This window comes from Scyliorhinus torazame, chromosome 6, assembly GCF_047496885.1.
Source record: "Scyliorhinus torazame isolate Kashiwa2021f chromosome 6, sScyTor2.1, whole genome shotgun sequence".
NCBI lineage: Eukaryota > Metazoa > Chordata > Chondrichthyes > Carcharhiniformes > Scyliorhinidae > Scyliorhinus > Scyliorhinus torazame.
Window position 1 is genome coordinate 142468315 of NC_092712.1, and position 16182 is coordinate 142484496.

Here is a 16182-nt window from a genome sequence, read left to right on the forward strand (position 1 = left end):
GGTGAAGTGACAGCCTTAGACGTATTGGTGACAATGTTTCACTGCAAATACCACCACCAGACCTTCCTTCTCGATTGCACGTACTCATTTTCTGTTGCAGCCAATGTACGTGAGGCAAAGACAATTGGCTATTCCCTTCCATTTTCATCGGTGGGACAGGACGACCCCAATACCATAGGGTGATATATTACATATGATGAGCAAGGGTTTGTCGGGATTGTAATGGATCAGTAACCTGGAAGACGCCAACTGCTTCTTCACCTACCGCAAAGCTGTTTCCTTCGGCTGGCCCTAGGCCCAAACATGATTTTTCTTCAGAAGAAGGTGCAAAGGAGCGAACGTGGTCGCAAGGTTCGAGAGAAACGTTCCTTAATAGTTAATGAGACCAAAGTGTATCATGGAGTTCACCTGACCCACAACTTTTAATAGATTGTGGTATGGGGAGCACACGGCCCACTCTATAGGTATGGCACAACAGAAATGGCAACGTATTTTTTTAAAGCAAAACAATGTTTATTCTATGAACTCAAGTTAACCTTTTTAAAACAAACAGTGAATATCTTAGCAACCATTAATTCAAAGATAACACCAACGAATACAACACTAAGTAACCTGTGTGTTGTCCTTTTACATCCAAAAGACTTAACAACCTTGAAACAGAAGCACATCAGGGTTTACATTCAATACTGAAACCATTTATAGTTCTGAATTCACCAAATGATTAAGATATAGTCCTTCCTGGCAGAGAGCTCAACAATACAGCTGCTTTGGCTGACTTCAGCTGCAACACACTGAAAAACGAAACCAAAAAGACAGACACACCCAAGCTTTTCTCAAAGTGAAACTAAAAAGCAGAACCAGAGCTCAGCTCCACCCACACTCTGACATCACTGCAGTAACATGAGCAGCCAAACATTTCTTAAAACGACATTCTCATGACACCAAGGAACAAGAGACGTTCTGTGGCGTCAGGGTGGGGCCTGCGGGTTGGTGTTCACCTTCTCTGGGAAAAATAATTGGTTATGCTAATTTTATTGAACCAGTCCTCCGAATTAGGGTTGAATGGCTCAAGCTTTCCAAATAGAGGCATTATCATAACTCTCTGACTGACTGCTGAATAGGCCCGCTTCCTGTAAGGGTCCTTCCTGATGATTCACTTATTTCCCCTTTCTTTATTTTTACCATTATCATTTTTGATCCATAGATGCTTAATGGACATGTATCTTTAAGTCAAACAGCAGAGATAATGGAGGATTCAAGAATAGTATTTGGTACTGGTTTTCGAACAGGAGAACTCAGACTTTGTGGCACCCGAGAGATGGGGTGGGACTCGGTTCAATTGGTTGGCTGGTGGGCAATGAATTGGCCAAACTTTTGATAGGATCTGGTCCATTCACAGATGCGCGATGCCGTGACAGGTTAAGAGCGCATGAAATTCAGAGTCGCGAGTACCTCGACCGTCCTGGGTATCGATAAGGGGCCAGTTGACATTAACAGGTGGTGATTGGCTCCTGCCTGAGTGGAATAATTTCCAGAGACTCGAGGAAAGCAGAGTTTGAATCCTGGATGCTAAAAGTAATGGGCCTGCTCTCTCTCCCTCATGTTCTCTCCAGAAAAACGTATGTATTTCTGGAACTGCAGAAACCCGAATGAATCTGCTGTGAAAACCTCAAACTGAAAGCAATGTTTGAAGAGAAGAAAGGTGCTAGAAACAACCATCTGAAACAAATGATCTTTTTACTTTCATCCTTATTATTTTCACCTCTCTCTATCCCTTTGTATTTGTTTGTTTTGTGTACATGCTTGTGTATGTGTAGAGGTTGGGGCAAGTTAAAGTGAGAGATTAAGAATTAGATAATAGAGAACCAGTTGTATTTGCTGCATATTTCATTATAGTTCTTGTTATTAATAAAAAGTAATTGCGTTTACATTTGACGAATGTGATATAAAATAGTTACTTTAGAGATATTAGTTAATGTAATGTAGAAATAAGCCACTTTGATTCTGGCAGATAGAGACAAAGGGATTTGAGACCGCATGGGGAAAGCAGGAAGAGGTGTGTCTACGAGAGTGATGCTGCATTGATAGGGGCCAGAGAAAGGGATTGGAAGTGAGCCAATCAGAATAGATCAAACAGGTCAGGAGGGATATAGGCTGACCTATGGGCGTCGAGTATGTGAAACTTGATACCATTTGAATTGATTTGCAGAGATCCCTTTGTCTCTTTGTTCATTCGCTTTCTGGGATGTAGGAGACTGGATGTCTCTTATGTTTCTGTGAAATGAATCAAGCTTGCAAGCTGAATAAAATAACTTCTTTTTACGTGCGAATCCACCTCGACTTTTATTGAGGCCAGACTGACGGAGAAAGAAATTTGGGAATCAACACATTTACAACCCTGGTGACTGTAATTATTGGGCAGCCCAGTGCTAAGGATTTTGGGTATTTTTCTAAGAATTCTTGTGTAGTTCAAATGTGTTGCGACTTTGGGTTGGGGGGGGGGGGGGGGGGGGGCTGGAACGGACCACAGGCTAGCCAAGGGTGTTGAAACAGCTTTCACTGACTTATACACAAGGTCTGCTTTGCCGTTCTCCGTGGCTCTCCTCTGCACCCGTTTCAAAGCTTCCACGTCCTTCCTATAATGAGGTGACCAGAACTGCACGCAATACTCCAAATGCGGCCGTACCAGAGTTTTGTACAGCTGCAACATGACCTCATGACTCCGGAACTCAATCCCTCTACCAATAAAGGCCAACACACCATAGGCCTTCTTCACAACCCTATCAACCTGAACATTTCCCATCAACCACCACCCTCTGTCTTCTTTCAGCTAGCCAATTTCTGATCCACATCTCTAAATCACCCTCAATCCCCAGCCTCCGTATTTTCTGCAATAGCCTACCGTGGGGAACCTTATCAAACGCTTTACTGAAATCCATATACACCACATCAACTGCTCTACCCTCGTCTACCTGTTCAGTCACCTTCTCAAAGAACTCGATAAGGTTTGTGAGGCATGACCTACACAACAGCAACAGCAGCAAGTGGACAGAAATACCAATACTACCCCTCCAGGCTATGCACTATCCTAACTTGGAAATACATCACTGCTCCATCGTCACATACCCAAAATCCTAGAACTCGCTTCGTATCAGCGCTATTCATGTTACTACATGGATTGCAGCAGCTCAAGATGGAAGCTCACCTTCATGTTGTAATGGGTAATTAGAGATGGGCAATAAATGCTGGCCAGAGATGTCGATGCCCAATCAGAAAATTGTAAAAAAAATACATATATATATTTGGACAGATCCAAAATGTAATCAAAAAGATAAATGGGATGTTAGCATATTCTCAAGGAGACTGGAATAAAAATTATGCTTTAGCTATACAGTACCTTGATTAAATTCAATCTTCAGTACCTTGTCCAGTTCCAGGTACAGCATCTCAGAAAGAATATATTGGCCTTGTTGGGGATGCAGTGCAGACTCACCAGAATGATACCGTGGTTAAAAGATTACTTATGAGGATTGGTTGCATAAATTTGGCTTGCACTTCCTTGGTTATAGATGATCGAGATGATGAGTAAAGAATTCATTTTTCTCAAAGCCTGCCATAATTTTGTACTACTTCTCGTGCTTTTCTTTGACCAAATACAGTGGTTCACAAAGTGATCACTGGTATATTTGCAAGGGTCCTCCAAGTGACCAAGAACTGGGCCAGAATGCATGTTACTGCCACACAGTGCCATAGCCAAGGCTATATGTGAGAACAGGCCAGAATACTTAGCCCCATCACTTTGGTGATAGAACATAGAACATAAAAAACACAGCACAGAACAGACCCTTCGGCCCACGATGTTGTGCCGAACCTTTGTCCTAGATTAATCATAGATTATCATTGAATTTACAGTGCAGAAGGATGTTGCACAACCAGATCAGTCTCTGTATACATTGCATGATTCATCACAAACGTGAGAAACAATATCATTTTATAGAAAAGATTTATGTCACTGTTATAACATACAACCGAGAGACAGGATTTCCAACACTTGTAATGCTAAAAGAGGAACCGGCTGAATAAAGAGACCATCATGGTACTTTGACCAGACATCATTTCATTGGTATCTCATCAAAAGCAGTGCCATCTTTCCTACCAATTCTGATTATTTTTACGATGGCAAGCAAAAGCAAGCAGGGTAGGACTAGGTCTGTGGGGTCTTCTGATTTTTAACGAAGCAAAAAACTGGCTGCACTGAAGTACAATCCTACATGACATCTCCATCGAGGCCTGGTAGATTTCAGGTGTTCTTATGGAAGCTCACTGACTTCCTGGTAGCTTTGCCCAATGGCATGAGCGCTCTGCTCATAATTGGGTTGAAACAAATGTTGTGCGGTTGGATTCTCCGTCGGCAGGATTCTCCATTTCGCCGGCAGTGCATTCGTGCCCGCGGATTTCCCGATGGCATGGCGGTGCCCACAATGAGAAACCCCATTGGCCACTGCCAGGATGGAGGATCCCGCTGCCGGCGGGGTCGCGCTGTCCCAGAAAATGGTGTAGCAAGACGGAGAATCCCGCCCATGATATTTAGATATACTTACCACATAGATGGCTTTCTGAATCCAGTCATATATATTTGACACATTGACAGTCACTTGGTAGACCCCTTCATTTTGAAATGTATGATTCTGCATACAAAAATAAATGCAAATTAATAAACACATTACCAATCACCAGATTCAGTTTTCTAAATCATTATTGTTACTCTATTGGATACACTTTAGGACTCTTACTTTATTTCTTAGAAAATTAACCAATAGGTGAGTATTAACTTGACAGGTTTTTATTAGCTAAGCACGGAGAGGCCAGAGATTAACAGACCTTAGCGTTGATAGTTTGAACTGATCTGACATAAAACTGAACATTCTGTCCTAGTGCAATGAGGGAGAAACCTGCTCATAGAACAAATTCATCATCAGGTCAGAAGAACTTTCTAATATCAAGCTTCTCAGATATGCAAAAAAAAACACTAAATACCTATTGTGCGGTTTACCATATCAGCTTTATCAGTATTTGCAAAGAACTTATTCCAAGTATATTTTACAGATTTCGGACCGGCTTGGATTCCGGAGTAGTTCACTATTATGATCTTTTTTAACCCCATTTCACTTGCAATTGCTGCACTGCAATTAAACATATTAACATGTACAGATCCTAACCCAAAGCAACTTTGTTCTTCACATGATCCAAAGGTCACTTGCAGCGTATTTCATCTTTACTGGTGGCCCTCAACATATTTGTATTTCAATGGAAAGAATTTGCTCCTCAGTTTTTGGCTTCATATAGCAAACATTAATTCAGAAGCTTGCTGTGGGAATAGTTGCTTTATGGCCTGCATGCCAGTAGTTCCTGGTGCAATGTTGCAACATTCCTTAATAATTGTAATATTGTAAATTTGGATAGTGTTAGCTGGTATCATCCTTGCAAAAACTGCGGTAAACTGGCATCTCAATTAAGACAAAAGGATACAAGACAGCTGATCTTCAAGGCAAAAATGTCTTCACACAGCAATATGAGACACAATATTGACTGGGGCAGAGAAGCTTTAGCCTGCAACTGGTTGTGCTGTACCTCTGCACCTAATCTTAGATACTGACACCTGAAACTTTCTAACATAAACATCATTCAGGGTAGGTTTCAGCCTGGGAACTTGGGTAGCAACAGCAGTGTAGATCACCCTCCTTTCACAAAGTATGCCTAATTTTCATTTCAGAAATTTCCAGAAGAGACCACTGATTTGTCATAATATACACCAGTATATCATGGTGCAGAGACACACACACTGATGGACACACAAGACCACTCAACATACACAACACCGCAGCCAATCACCAGTTATAGCACACTCACTATAAAGACAGGGGGCATCAGAGTTTCCACTCATTCGGGATGCATCGTCTTAGAAGGACAGAGCTTACAGCACAGATCTTCACCATGTGCTGACTGAATAAACTGGTTAGGACAGGCATAGGTCTTTAGTTCAATCTAACATCGTGTTAACCCACAGTGAAAGTATGTTTAACAGTTTCTAACTTAATAAAATAGTGTTGCACTATTTTAAGGGTTGGTGGCCTGTATGTGTTCCACGGATCCAGAGCACCCAACACATCATGGTACCAGGAGTTGAGGGATATTAGAACTTCTTAGACCAACCTGCAAGTGATCTGTCTTCCAACAGCATACAGCCATCCTGCAAAATGGACAGCGTCCGCCCGCCGCCGCTGCTCCGCATCACCGGTAATCTAGGGGCCAAGTGGAAGATATTCAAACAACGCTTCCAGCTCTACCTTGAAGCCATAGACCAGGAAGCTGCATCAGATACCAGGAAGATCGCTCTCTTCGTATCCATGGCTGGGGAACATGCCATCCACATTTTCAATTCTCTCACCTTTCCTGATGATGAAGATGAATCAAAATTCAAGACGGTCCTCCTCAAGTTTGACACTCACGGCAACATCGAGGTGAATGAAAGTTTTGAGCGCTATGTATTCCAACAGCGTTTGCAGGGTAAGGATGAACCTTTCCAGTCTTTTCTCACCCACCTCTGCATCCTTGCGCAGTCCTGTAATTATGGGACCACCTCCGATTCCATGATACGCGATCAGATTGTTTTTGGTGTTCAGTCGGACCCCCTACGCCAGCAGCTCCTCAAGGTAAAGCAGCTCACCCTAGCGATTGCCATCGAGACCTGCATGCTACATGAACACGGCACTAGTCGGTATTCCCACACCCAAGCGGCTGAAACGGCGCGGCAAGGTCCCCATGAGGCAGAACGTGTCCAAGCAATCGAGCAACTCCAGGGCCTCAGCCTGGATGAGGGCAGCCATTTCGTGTGCTTTTCGCGGACTCCCGCGCTTGGGCGCACCAAACGAGGGGACGGCGACGTCGACGAACGTACTGCACAGGCGCGCACCGCGTACGACCGCGCCACGCATGCGCGGTGGCGCAGTGAACATACTGACGCTACAACGTGGCTCCGCCCACTTAAAGCGGCAATGCCCTGCCAAATCCCAACGATGCCGGAGATGTGGCAAACTTGGCCACTATGCTGCTTTATGCAGATCAGCCCAGCCTGCCAACTCTTATCGCTCCAGCCAGCCTCGCAGGAATGTCCGGGCCATTCAAGCCACGGTTACCGAGTCCGATGCGGACCTATTACCCGATATTGACACTGAGGACCCGAAGGCACCTTTTCGAGTCGGTATCGTTACAAAAAACAGGGTGTCACCGAGCAAAGAATCCAGCCTCTATCGGTATACAGCATCGATCCAGTCGATGAGTGGTATGCCACCCTGATGGTCAACCGGTCCCAAATACGATTCCGCCTGGACACGGATGCCTCCGCCAATCTCATTGCGCAGTCTTACCTCCAAAGCCTTCGTGTCAAACCAGCCATCCTCCCATCAGCCTGCCAGCTATTCGATTATAATGGCAATGCCATTGCTGCCAGCGGCTCACGCCAACTTGAAGTGACGCACAGGTCATGCCAAGCCATCCTTCCCTTTGAAATCGTGGGCTCCTCGAAAGCCTGTGGTGCACGCACCTCGCAAGGTCCCAGCACCCTTTAAGGACCGCCTCAAGCAGCAGCTGCAGGACCTCCAGAATCAAGGAGTGATTTCCAAAGTCACGGAACCGATCGACTGGGTCAGTTCCATGGTATGTGTAAAAAAGCCTTCTGGCGAATTGAGAATTTGCATTGATTCCAAGGATCTAAATCGCAATATCATGAGGGAGCATTATCCAATTCCCAAGCACGAAGAGCTCACATGTGAGATGGCTCACGCCAAGCTCCTCACCAAACTCAACGCCTCAAAAGGATTCTGGTAAATCCAGCTCGATAAATCCAGCAGGAAACTTTGCACATTTAATACCCCCTTTGGCAGATATTGTTACAACAGGATGCCGTTTGGGATCATCTCTGCATCAGAAGTGTTCCATAGGATTATGGAACAAATGATGTAAGGCATTGAAGGTGTTCGCGTCTATGTCGATGACATAATCATTTGGTCCACCAGGAGCATGTGAGTCGCCTCCAGCACGTATTCAGACGTATACATGAGCCCTCAACAGGACCAAATGCTCTTTTGGTCAGACAGAACTCAAGTTCCTCGGGGACCACATCTCCCAATTGGGTGTGCAGCCGGATGCGGACAAGGTAGCTGCCATCACAGCTATGAAAACACCAGAGGACAAGAAGACGGTCCTCCGATTTCTGGGCATGGTCAATTTTATAGGGAAATTCATCCCTAACCTCGCCTCTCATACCACGGCTCTCAGGAACCTGGTCAGGAAGATGACAAGACTTCCAATGGCTCCCTGCCCACGAGCGCGAATGGAGAGAAATCAAAACAAAACTGACCACGGCGTCGGTCTTAGCGTTCTTTGATCCAGCAACAGAGGCCAAAATTTTGACCGATGCCAGTTAATCCGGCATTGGGGCAGTGCTCCTTCAACGTGATGAGGCCTCATCATGGGTCCCCGTTGCATATGCGTCACGTGCGATGACCCCCACGGAGCAGCGCTACGCGCAGATAGAAAAGGAGTGCCTGGGCCTTCTGACCGGTGTGGTTAAGTTTCACGATGATGTCTACGCACTTCCTCAGTTCACCGTCGAGACCGACCTTCGCCCGCTGGTCAATATAGAGCACCCAACACATTATGTTCCATCCCAACAAGGTCCATCTCTGGGCTACCAAAGAGGCAAAGGCCAAAATGTCAGCCTCTCTCACCCCCTGGACTCCCGGGGCTTCTGACACTCCACAAAATTGCTCCTTCTTGACTTGGGACAACCTTCACCCTCAGCACCTCAGACATAAGACCATAAGACACAAAAGCACGCCAGAATCTCTCAAGCTTCGGACAGGCCCAAAACATGTGGACATGGCTCACGGAACCCCTCCGCCCACCGCCCACACCTATCCTCCACCCCCTCCCCATAAAATCTGCTCATTCTGAGCACCGTTATTGGCGCTCTGTGAACTACCTTAATTTGGATAAGGCTAAGCCTAGCACACAAAGAGAATGCATTCACCCTTCTCAGAGCTTCCTGACATAACCCAGCCTCCACCACGCTCCCCAGCTCGTCCTCCCACTTCCGCTTACCTTCTCCTACCGGGGCCCCCTCCCAATCCATTAATTCTTTGAAACTCTCCGGCACCCTGCCCTCACCAACACCTGCTTTCGACACCATTTTGTCCTATAATCCCAGGGGCGGCAGGTCAGGATAGGATGGCACCTGCTTCTTCACATAGTCCCGAACCTGTAAGTACCAGAACCCATTCCCACTGGGCAGTTCATACCCCTCTACCAACCCCTCACAGCTCAAAAAGCTGCCCCCCCATAAACAGATCCGCAAACTGCTCAATCTCCGTCCGCCGCCACTCCCCGGAGCCCCACGTCCAGCCCCCTCGGAACAAACCACACATTTGGCCACAAATCGGTAGCTCAATGGGTAGCACTGTTGCTTCACAACTCCAGGATCACAGGTTGGATTCCTGGCTTGGGTCACTTTCTGTGCAGAGTCTGCAAGTTCTCCCTGTGTCTGTGTGGGTTTCTTCTGGTTACTCCAGTTTCCTCCCACAAGTCCCGAAAGACGTGCTGAGGTAATTTGGACATTCTGAATTCTCCCTCTATGGTCCGAAAAGGTGCCAGAATGTGGCGACTGGGGGCTTTTCACAGTAAACCTACTTGTGGCAATAAAGATGATTATTATAAAAGCTGAGGCTCCCTCCAGCCTCAGGTGCTGCCACCACTGGCCCCACACCCTCATGGCCACCACCACTACCGGGCTGGTGGAGTACCTGGCCGGTGAGAATGGCAGAAGCGCCACCAACAGTGCTCCCAAGCTAGTGCCCTTACAAGAGGCTGGCTCCATCCACACTGACCCTTCCCCCACTACCCACTTCCTTACCATGACTATATTTGCTGCCCCGTAATAGTTCATTAAGTTGGGCAAGGCCAGCCCGCTTTCCCCCTTCCAGCAGCACCCTCTTCATCCGAGGGGCTTTCCCCACCAACACAACCCCCAAGATCAATGTATTGACCTTCCTAAAAAAGGCCTTTGGAATAAAAATCAGAAGGTTCTGAAACACAAATAAAAACCTCGGTAGTACCGTCATCTTCACGGACTGCACGCATCGTTCCACTGCCAACGGCAGCACATCCCACCTCTTGAAATCTCCCTTCATTAGCTCCACCAACCGGTCCAAATTCTATTTATGTAATTGCTCCCATCCCCGGGCCACCTGAATGCCCAAATACCTGAAGCTCGCCCCCGTTACCTTAAACGACAGCTCGACCAGCTTCTTCTCCTGCCCCCTCACCTGGATTGGAAAGACCTCACTCTTCCCCATGCTTATGTTCTACCCAGAGAATCGGCCAAATTCCACCAAAATGTCCATGATACCTCCAATACTTTCCAATGGGTCTGATATGTAGAGCAACAGATCATCTGCATCTCGCGAGACTTTATGTTCCACCCACCCTACCGCACGATCCCCTGCCAACCGCTTGACGCTCAAAGCGACACTGCAAAGAGCAATGGGGAGAGTGGGCATCCCTGCCTCATCCCACGATACAGCATAAAATACCCCTAACTCACCCAGTTCATCCTTACAAAAGTACCCGGCGCCTGATACAATTACTGGACCCAGTCCACAAACCCCTGCCCAAATCCAAACCGCCCCAGCACCTCCCACAGATATTCTCATTCTACCCAATCAAAGGCCTTCTCCGCATCCACAGCGACCACCAGCTCCACATTCCGTCCCTCCGAGGGCATCATTATAACGTTCAACGGGCGCTTAATGATGTTAGCCGACAGATGCCTCCCCTTTACAAACCCGGTCTGGTCTTCTCCGATCACCCCGGCACACAGTCCTCAATCCGCAAGGCCAAGGTCTTAGCCAAAAACTTGGTGTCCACATTCAGCAGTGATATCGGGCGGTAAGACCCATGCTGCTCCGGATCCTTATCCCTCTTCAAAATTAAAGATATTGAGGCCTGTGATAATGTGTGGGGGAGGGGGGGACCCCCCTTCTCCCTCACCTCATTGAATGTCCTTACCGGCAGGGGCCACAGGTCCAAAAAACTTTTATAAAATTCGACCGGAGAAACAACGGAGCCCAGGTCCTTCCCTGCATGCATCGCCCCCATACTCTCAATCACCTCCACCAGTCCACTGGGTGCTCCCAACCCCTTTACCAGGCCCTCCTCCACCTTGGGGAACCTTCCCAGGGATCACTGCATACCCTCCCCCCGGTCAAGGGCTCCAATTTATAAAGCCTCCTATAAAACTCCTCAAATACCCAGTTGACCCGTACCGGGTCCAATACCACTCCACTACTACCATCCTTCACCCTTCCAATTTCCCTCACCATCTCCTGCTTCCTGAGTTGGTGGGCCAGCATCCAACCTGCCTTCTCCCCGTACTCATACACTGCCCCTCTGGCCCTCTGCAACTGCCCTACTGCCTTCACCGTGGACACCACCCGAACTCTATCTGAAGCTTCTGCCTCTCCTTCAACAATCCTGTCTTCGAGGCCTCCGAATACCTCTAGTCCACCTGTAGAATCTTATTTGCAAGCCTTGCCATCTCTGCTCGCTCCTCCTTCTCCCTAAAAGCCCGGATCGATATAAACTCCCCCCTAATCACTGCTTTGAGTGCCTCCCACAGCGTGGCAGCCGAATGGTGAACCTCCCCCATAATCAGTCGGTGCGAGTCCAGGTCCAGGATCTTGCCCAGCACCTGCCTCATAAACTACACATCGTCCCAATTTGGGACATAAACATTTACCAGGACCACAGGTATCCCCTCCAGCTTCCCAATCACCACCACAAACCTTTCTCCCGAATCAGCTACTATATTTCTCTCAAACGCCACCAGCTTATTTACCAGCACCACCACGCCTTCAGGTCTCATCCCAAATGAAGAACCCTTTCCTTAAGCTTGTCTGATCCCCGATCTTCAAGTGTGTTTCTTGTAAAAAGGCCACGCCCATCTTCAAGCTCCTCTGATGCGCGATAACACGCGACCGTTTAACTGGACAATTCAGCCCCCTCACATTCCATGTGACCAGTCTGGTTGGAGGGTACCCCATCCCCTTCCCCTGCTGATCAACCATACCACTTCTTAGGCCAGCCCCCGACCCATACCACGTGACCCTCCAGATGTCCACCATCATCACTCCCTTGCATGCAACGCCACATCAACAACACCTTTGTCAGCAACCCCCTTTCTTGTAAACAAAACAACTACCCATCCCCTCTGTTACGCCAGCCACCTGATCACCCCCCACTGTGCTCCCATTAGCTAGCCCATCAGCTCATGCTCCGCATTGGGTGGATATGGTGCTGGAGAAGGCGATGGTACAAAGACCAGGGTGGAAGTTAGATGCGGGACTGTTGGGGGACCGAGGGTTTTGTGACAAAATTGAAAAAGTAATCGAGGAATATGTAGGTTTTAACTGCATGGTGAGGTGTCAAAGGCGGTTGTCTGGGAGACTTTAAAGGCAGTGGTGAGGAGTGAGGTGATCTCGTTCAAGGCTAGGCTAGACAAAGAGGAGAGGTTGGAACGTCAGAGGGTAACAGATGAGATGCTGGAGGTAGACAGGAGGTATGCAGAAGACAGGGACCCAGCGCAGTTGAAAAAGAGGAAGGAACCCCAGGTGAGCTTTGACCGACTATCTACCAGGAAGTCGGTACGCCAATTGAGGCGAGCAAGGGGGCAGTTTATGAGCATGGAGAGAAGGCGGGCCATATGTTGGCAGGTCAGCTCCGTAGGGAGGCTGCGGCAAGGGAAATTGTCCAGGTGCGGGACAGGGCAGGGAAGTTGGTGGTAGCTCCAGATCAGATTAACAAGGTATTTAAGGAATTCTATGAGAGGTTGCACAGGTCAGAGCCACCTGGGGGAGGCCGGGTGATGCAGGAATTTCTAGATGGGCTGGAGTACCCGAGGTTAGGAGAGGGGGACAGGGCTACATTAGAGGGGGCGATAGTGGAGCAGTAGATAAAAGATGCGATTGGGAAGATGCAGTCGGGGAAGGTGGCTTGGCCGGATGGGTTCCCGGAGGAATATTATAAAAAATTCAAAAATAAGCTGGTACCACTGATGGTGGGGATGTTTGAGGAGGCGATAGGGAAGGGGGTGTAACCACAAACTTTGGGGCAGGCATCAATTTCCCTGTAACTTAAGAAAGATTAGGAGCTGACGGAGTGTGGGTCTATAGGCCCATATCACTTTTAAACGTGGACGCAAAGATATTGGCGATGGTACTGGTAGGTAGGCTAGAGGGGTGCCTCCCGAAGGTGATAGGTGAAGATCAGATGGGGTTTGTGAGAGAGAGCTGTTTTCGAACATTAGGAGTGTATTGAACGGGGTTATGGTACCGGCAGAGGGGAAGGAAACAGAGGTGGTTGTGGCATTGGACGCCAAGAAAGCTTTTGGCCGGGTAGAATGGGGGTACTTGGTGGCAGTTCCAGAGCGGTTTGGAATTGGACTCAGATTTGTGAACTGGGTAAAGCTATAATATAAGGAGCCGAGGGCCAGTGTGCGCACAAATAACATCAGCTCAGAATACTTTCCTCTCCACCGTGGGACTAGGCAGGGATGTCCTATGTCCCCCCCTGCTGTTTGCACTCGCGATTGAGCCATTGGCCATCACATTAGTTCAGGGTATGGAAAAGGATAGTGCGGGGTGGAATGGATAGAGCATAGAGTGTCCTTACATGCCGACGACTTGTTATTATACGTGTAGGAAACAAGTGTGTCAATAGGGGGAATACTGGAGCTGCTTCGGGTGTTTGGGTCTTTCTCAGGGAACAAATTAAATCTAGACAAGAGTGACTATTTTGTGGTGTCTCGGCCAGGGGTGGGGTAGTTGCCATTCCATAAGACAGGGACTCACTTTAGATACCTGGGGGTGCAGGTTGCTCTGGATTGTGGGGGGCTCCGTAGGTACAACATTTCTAGTTTGGTGGGGAGAGTGAAAGCCGATCTGGCAAGGTGGGATGGTACTGGTGGGTTGGGTACAGGCAGTTAAAATGAATGTGCTGCCGCGATTCCTGTTTATTTTTCAATGCCTGACGATTTTCCTGCATTTTTTAGAGAGATTGAAGGGATGATTACCTCGTTCATATGGGGAGGGAAGGTGGCCAGAATTAAAAAGGTGCTACTACAAAGAGGAAGGCAGGCAGGGGTTTGGGTCTTCCGAACCTGATGTATTATTACTGGGCGGCGAATGTGGAGAAGGTACGGAGCTGGGTCAGAGGGGTAGACTCCCAATGGGTCAGAGTGGAGGAGAGTTTGGGTAGCGGGTCGGGATTGAAGGCGCGAGTGACAGCGCCGCTCTCGCCAGCCCCGGGGAGATACTCAGGGAGTCCAGTATTAATAGCTTTGTTGTGAATTTGGAGGCAGTTTCGACAGCACTTCGGGTTGGGGGCAGGGTCAAGGGAAATGCCGATTCAGGGGAACCATAGATTTGAGCCAGGGAAGTAGGATGGAAATTTTCGGAGATGAGAGGAGAAAGGAATTAGGACACTAAAAGATTTGTTTCTTGGGGGTTGTTTTGCAGGATTGAAAGAGCTGAGGACGAAGTATGGGCTGGAGCAGGGGGAAATATTCAGATACATGCCGGTTCGAGACTTTGCCAGAAAGGAGATACAGAGCTTCCCAGTAGAGCCGGCTTCCACATTGCTGGAGGAGGTGCTGACGACAACCCCCCTTCAGTCCCCTTGGGGGACTGGAGAAGGGAGTAGTATCGGCGGTTTACGGGGCTATTGTGGAGGAGGAGAAGGCGCCGCTCGAAGGGATCAAGGCAAAGTGTGAGGAAGAGTTGGGGGAGGGTATGGAGGAGGAGTTCTGGTGTGAGGTGCTCCGGAGGGCAAACGCCTCCACCTCGTGTGTGAGGTTGGGGCTGATACAGCTGAAGGTGGTGTATAGAGCGCACCTTACAAGGGCGAGGATGAGCTGGCTCTTTGAGGGGGTAGAAGATATATGTGAACGTTGCGGGGGGGGGGGGGGGGGGGGGGGGAGGGCGCAAACCACGTTCATATGTTTTGGTCCTGTCCAAAGCTGGAGGATTACTGGAAGGAGGTGTTTAGGGAAATCTCTAAAGTGGTGCACGTGATACTGGACCCGGGATCTCGGGAGGCCATATTCGGGGTGTCGGACCAGTCGGGGTTGGAAACGGGCGGGGAGGCACGTGTTGTAGCCTTCGCCTCGTTGATTGCCCGAAGGCGGATCCTGTTAGGGTGGAGATCAGCCCCTTGGCATGGTGGGGGACCTGCTGGAATTCTTGGCGCTTGAAAAGGTCAAATTTGAACTGAGGGGAAGGATGGAGGGGTTCTACAATTCATGGGTGTTATTCATTATGCACTTTCGAGAATTGGATCATATCGAACATTTGGGGGGGGGGGGGCGCGGTTGGGGGGGCGGGGGGGGGAGACTGTATGTGTTAATGGTGACTATGGGTGATTCTGGATTCCTTTTTGTCATTTGTTTATGTTAACATGCAGGCTAATGTTTGGGGGTTTGGTGGGAGGATGTGATCGTTGTTATTGATATGGGGATTGACATTACATTCGTTACTGATTATTGTTTATTGTTGGGTGTAAATTTGGGAGAAAATGTGAAAAAGGAGAATAAACATTTTTTTTTTTTAAACTAGCCCATCCAGCTAGCCTGGAAGCCCCTGCCCAATCCTCCCTCCCCTCCCCCTGCTGATTCCCCTCCCTCCCGCTCGCACATCTTACAAGCAACAATGAAGCAAGAAAACAAAAGTGCACTCACCCTCAATCGCACCCAAACATCTCGAAGGAGAAAAGTTCTCCAACAACTAACAAAAACAAAGATACAAGAAAAAAATGGACCGAAAAAGCACCCACCTCCTCCACAGTACAATGTCCACCTTCTCCTGCCAGTCCATTGTCTCTTAAAAACTCCATTGCCTCCTCTGGTGTTCCAAAATAGTGCATTCGGCTATTAAAAGTCACCCAGAGGTGGGCCGGGTACAACATCCCAAATTTACCCCCCTTGACCCGATCGAACCCTCTCTCCTCTTCGCCAGGTCCACGCCCAGGTTCTGGTCCACCCGAAGCTCACTCCCTCCAAGCTGCACCTCATGT

General features: G+C 48.3%; 1 protein-coding gene across 1 annotated transcript in view; it reads right to left on the bottom strand.

The window, feature by feature from the left end:
- Positions 1 to 16182, bottom strand: part of LOC140425041 (polycystin-1-like protein 1) — a 543547-nt gene that overhangs the window by 435597 nt on the left and 91768 nt on the right. Inside the window, exon 7 of the mRNA XM_072508831.1 lies at positions 4602 to 4688. Coding sequence (XP_072364932.1) covers positions 4602 to 4688 — 87 coding nt within the window. The remainder of the gene's footprint in view (positions 1 to 4601; positions 4689 to 16182) is intronic.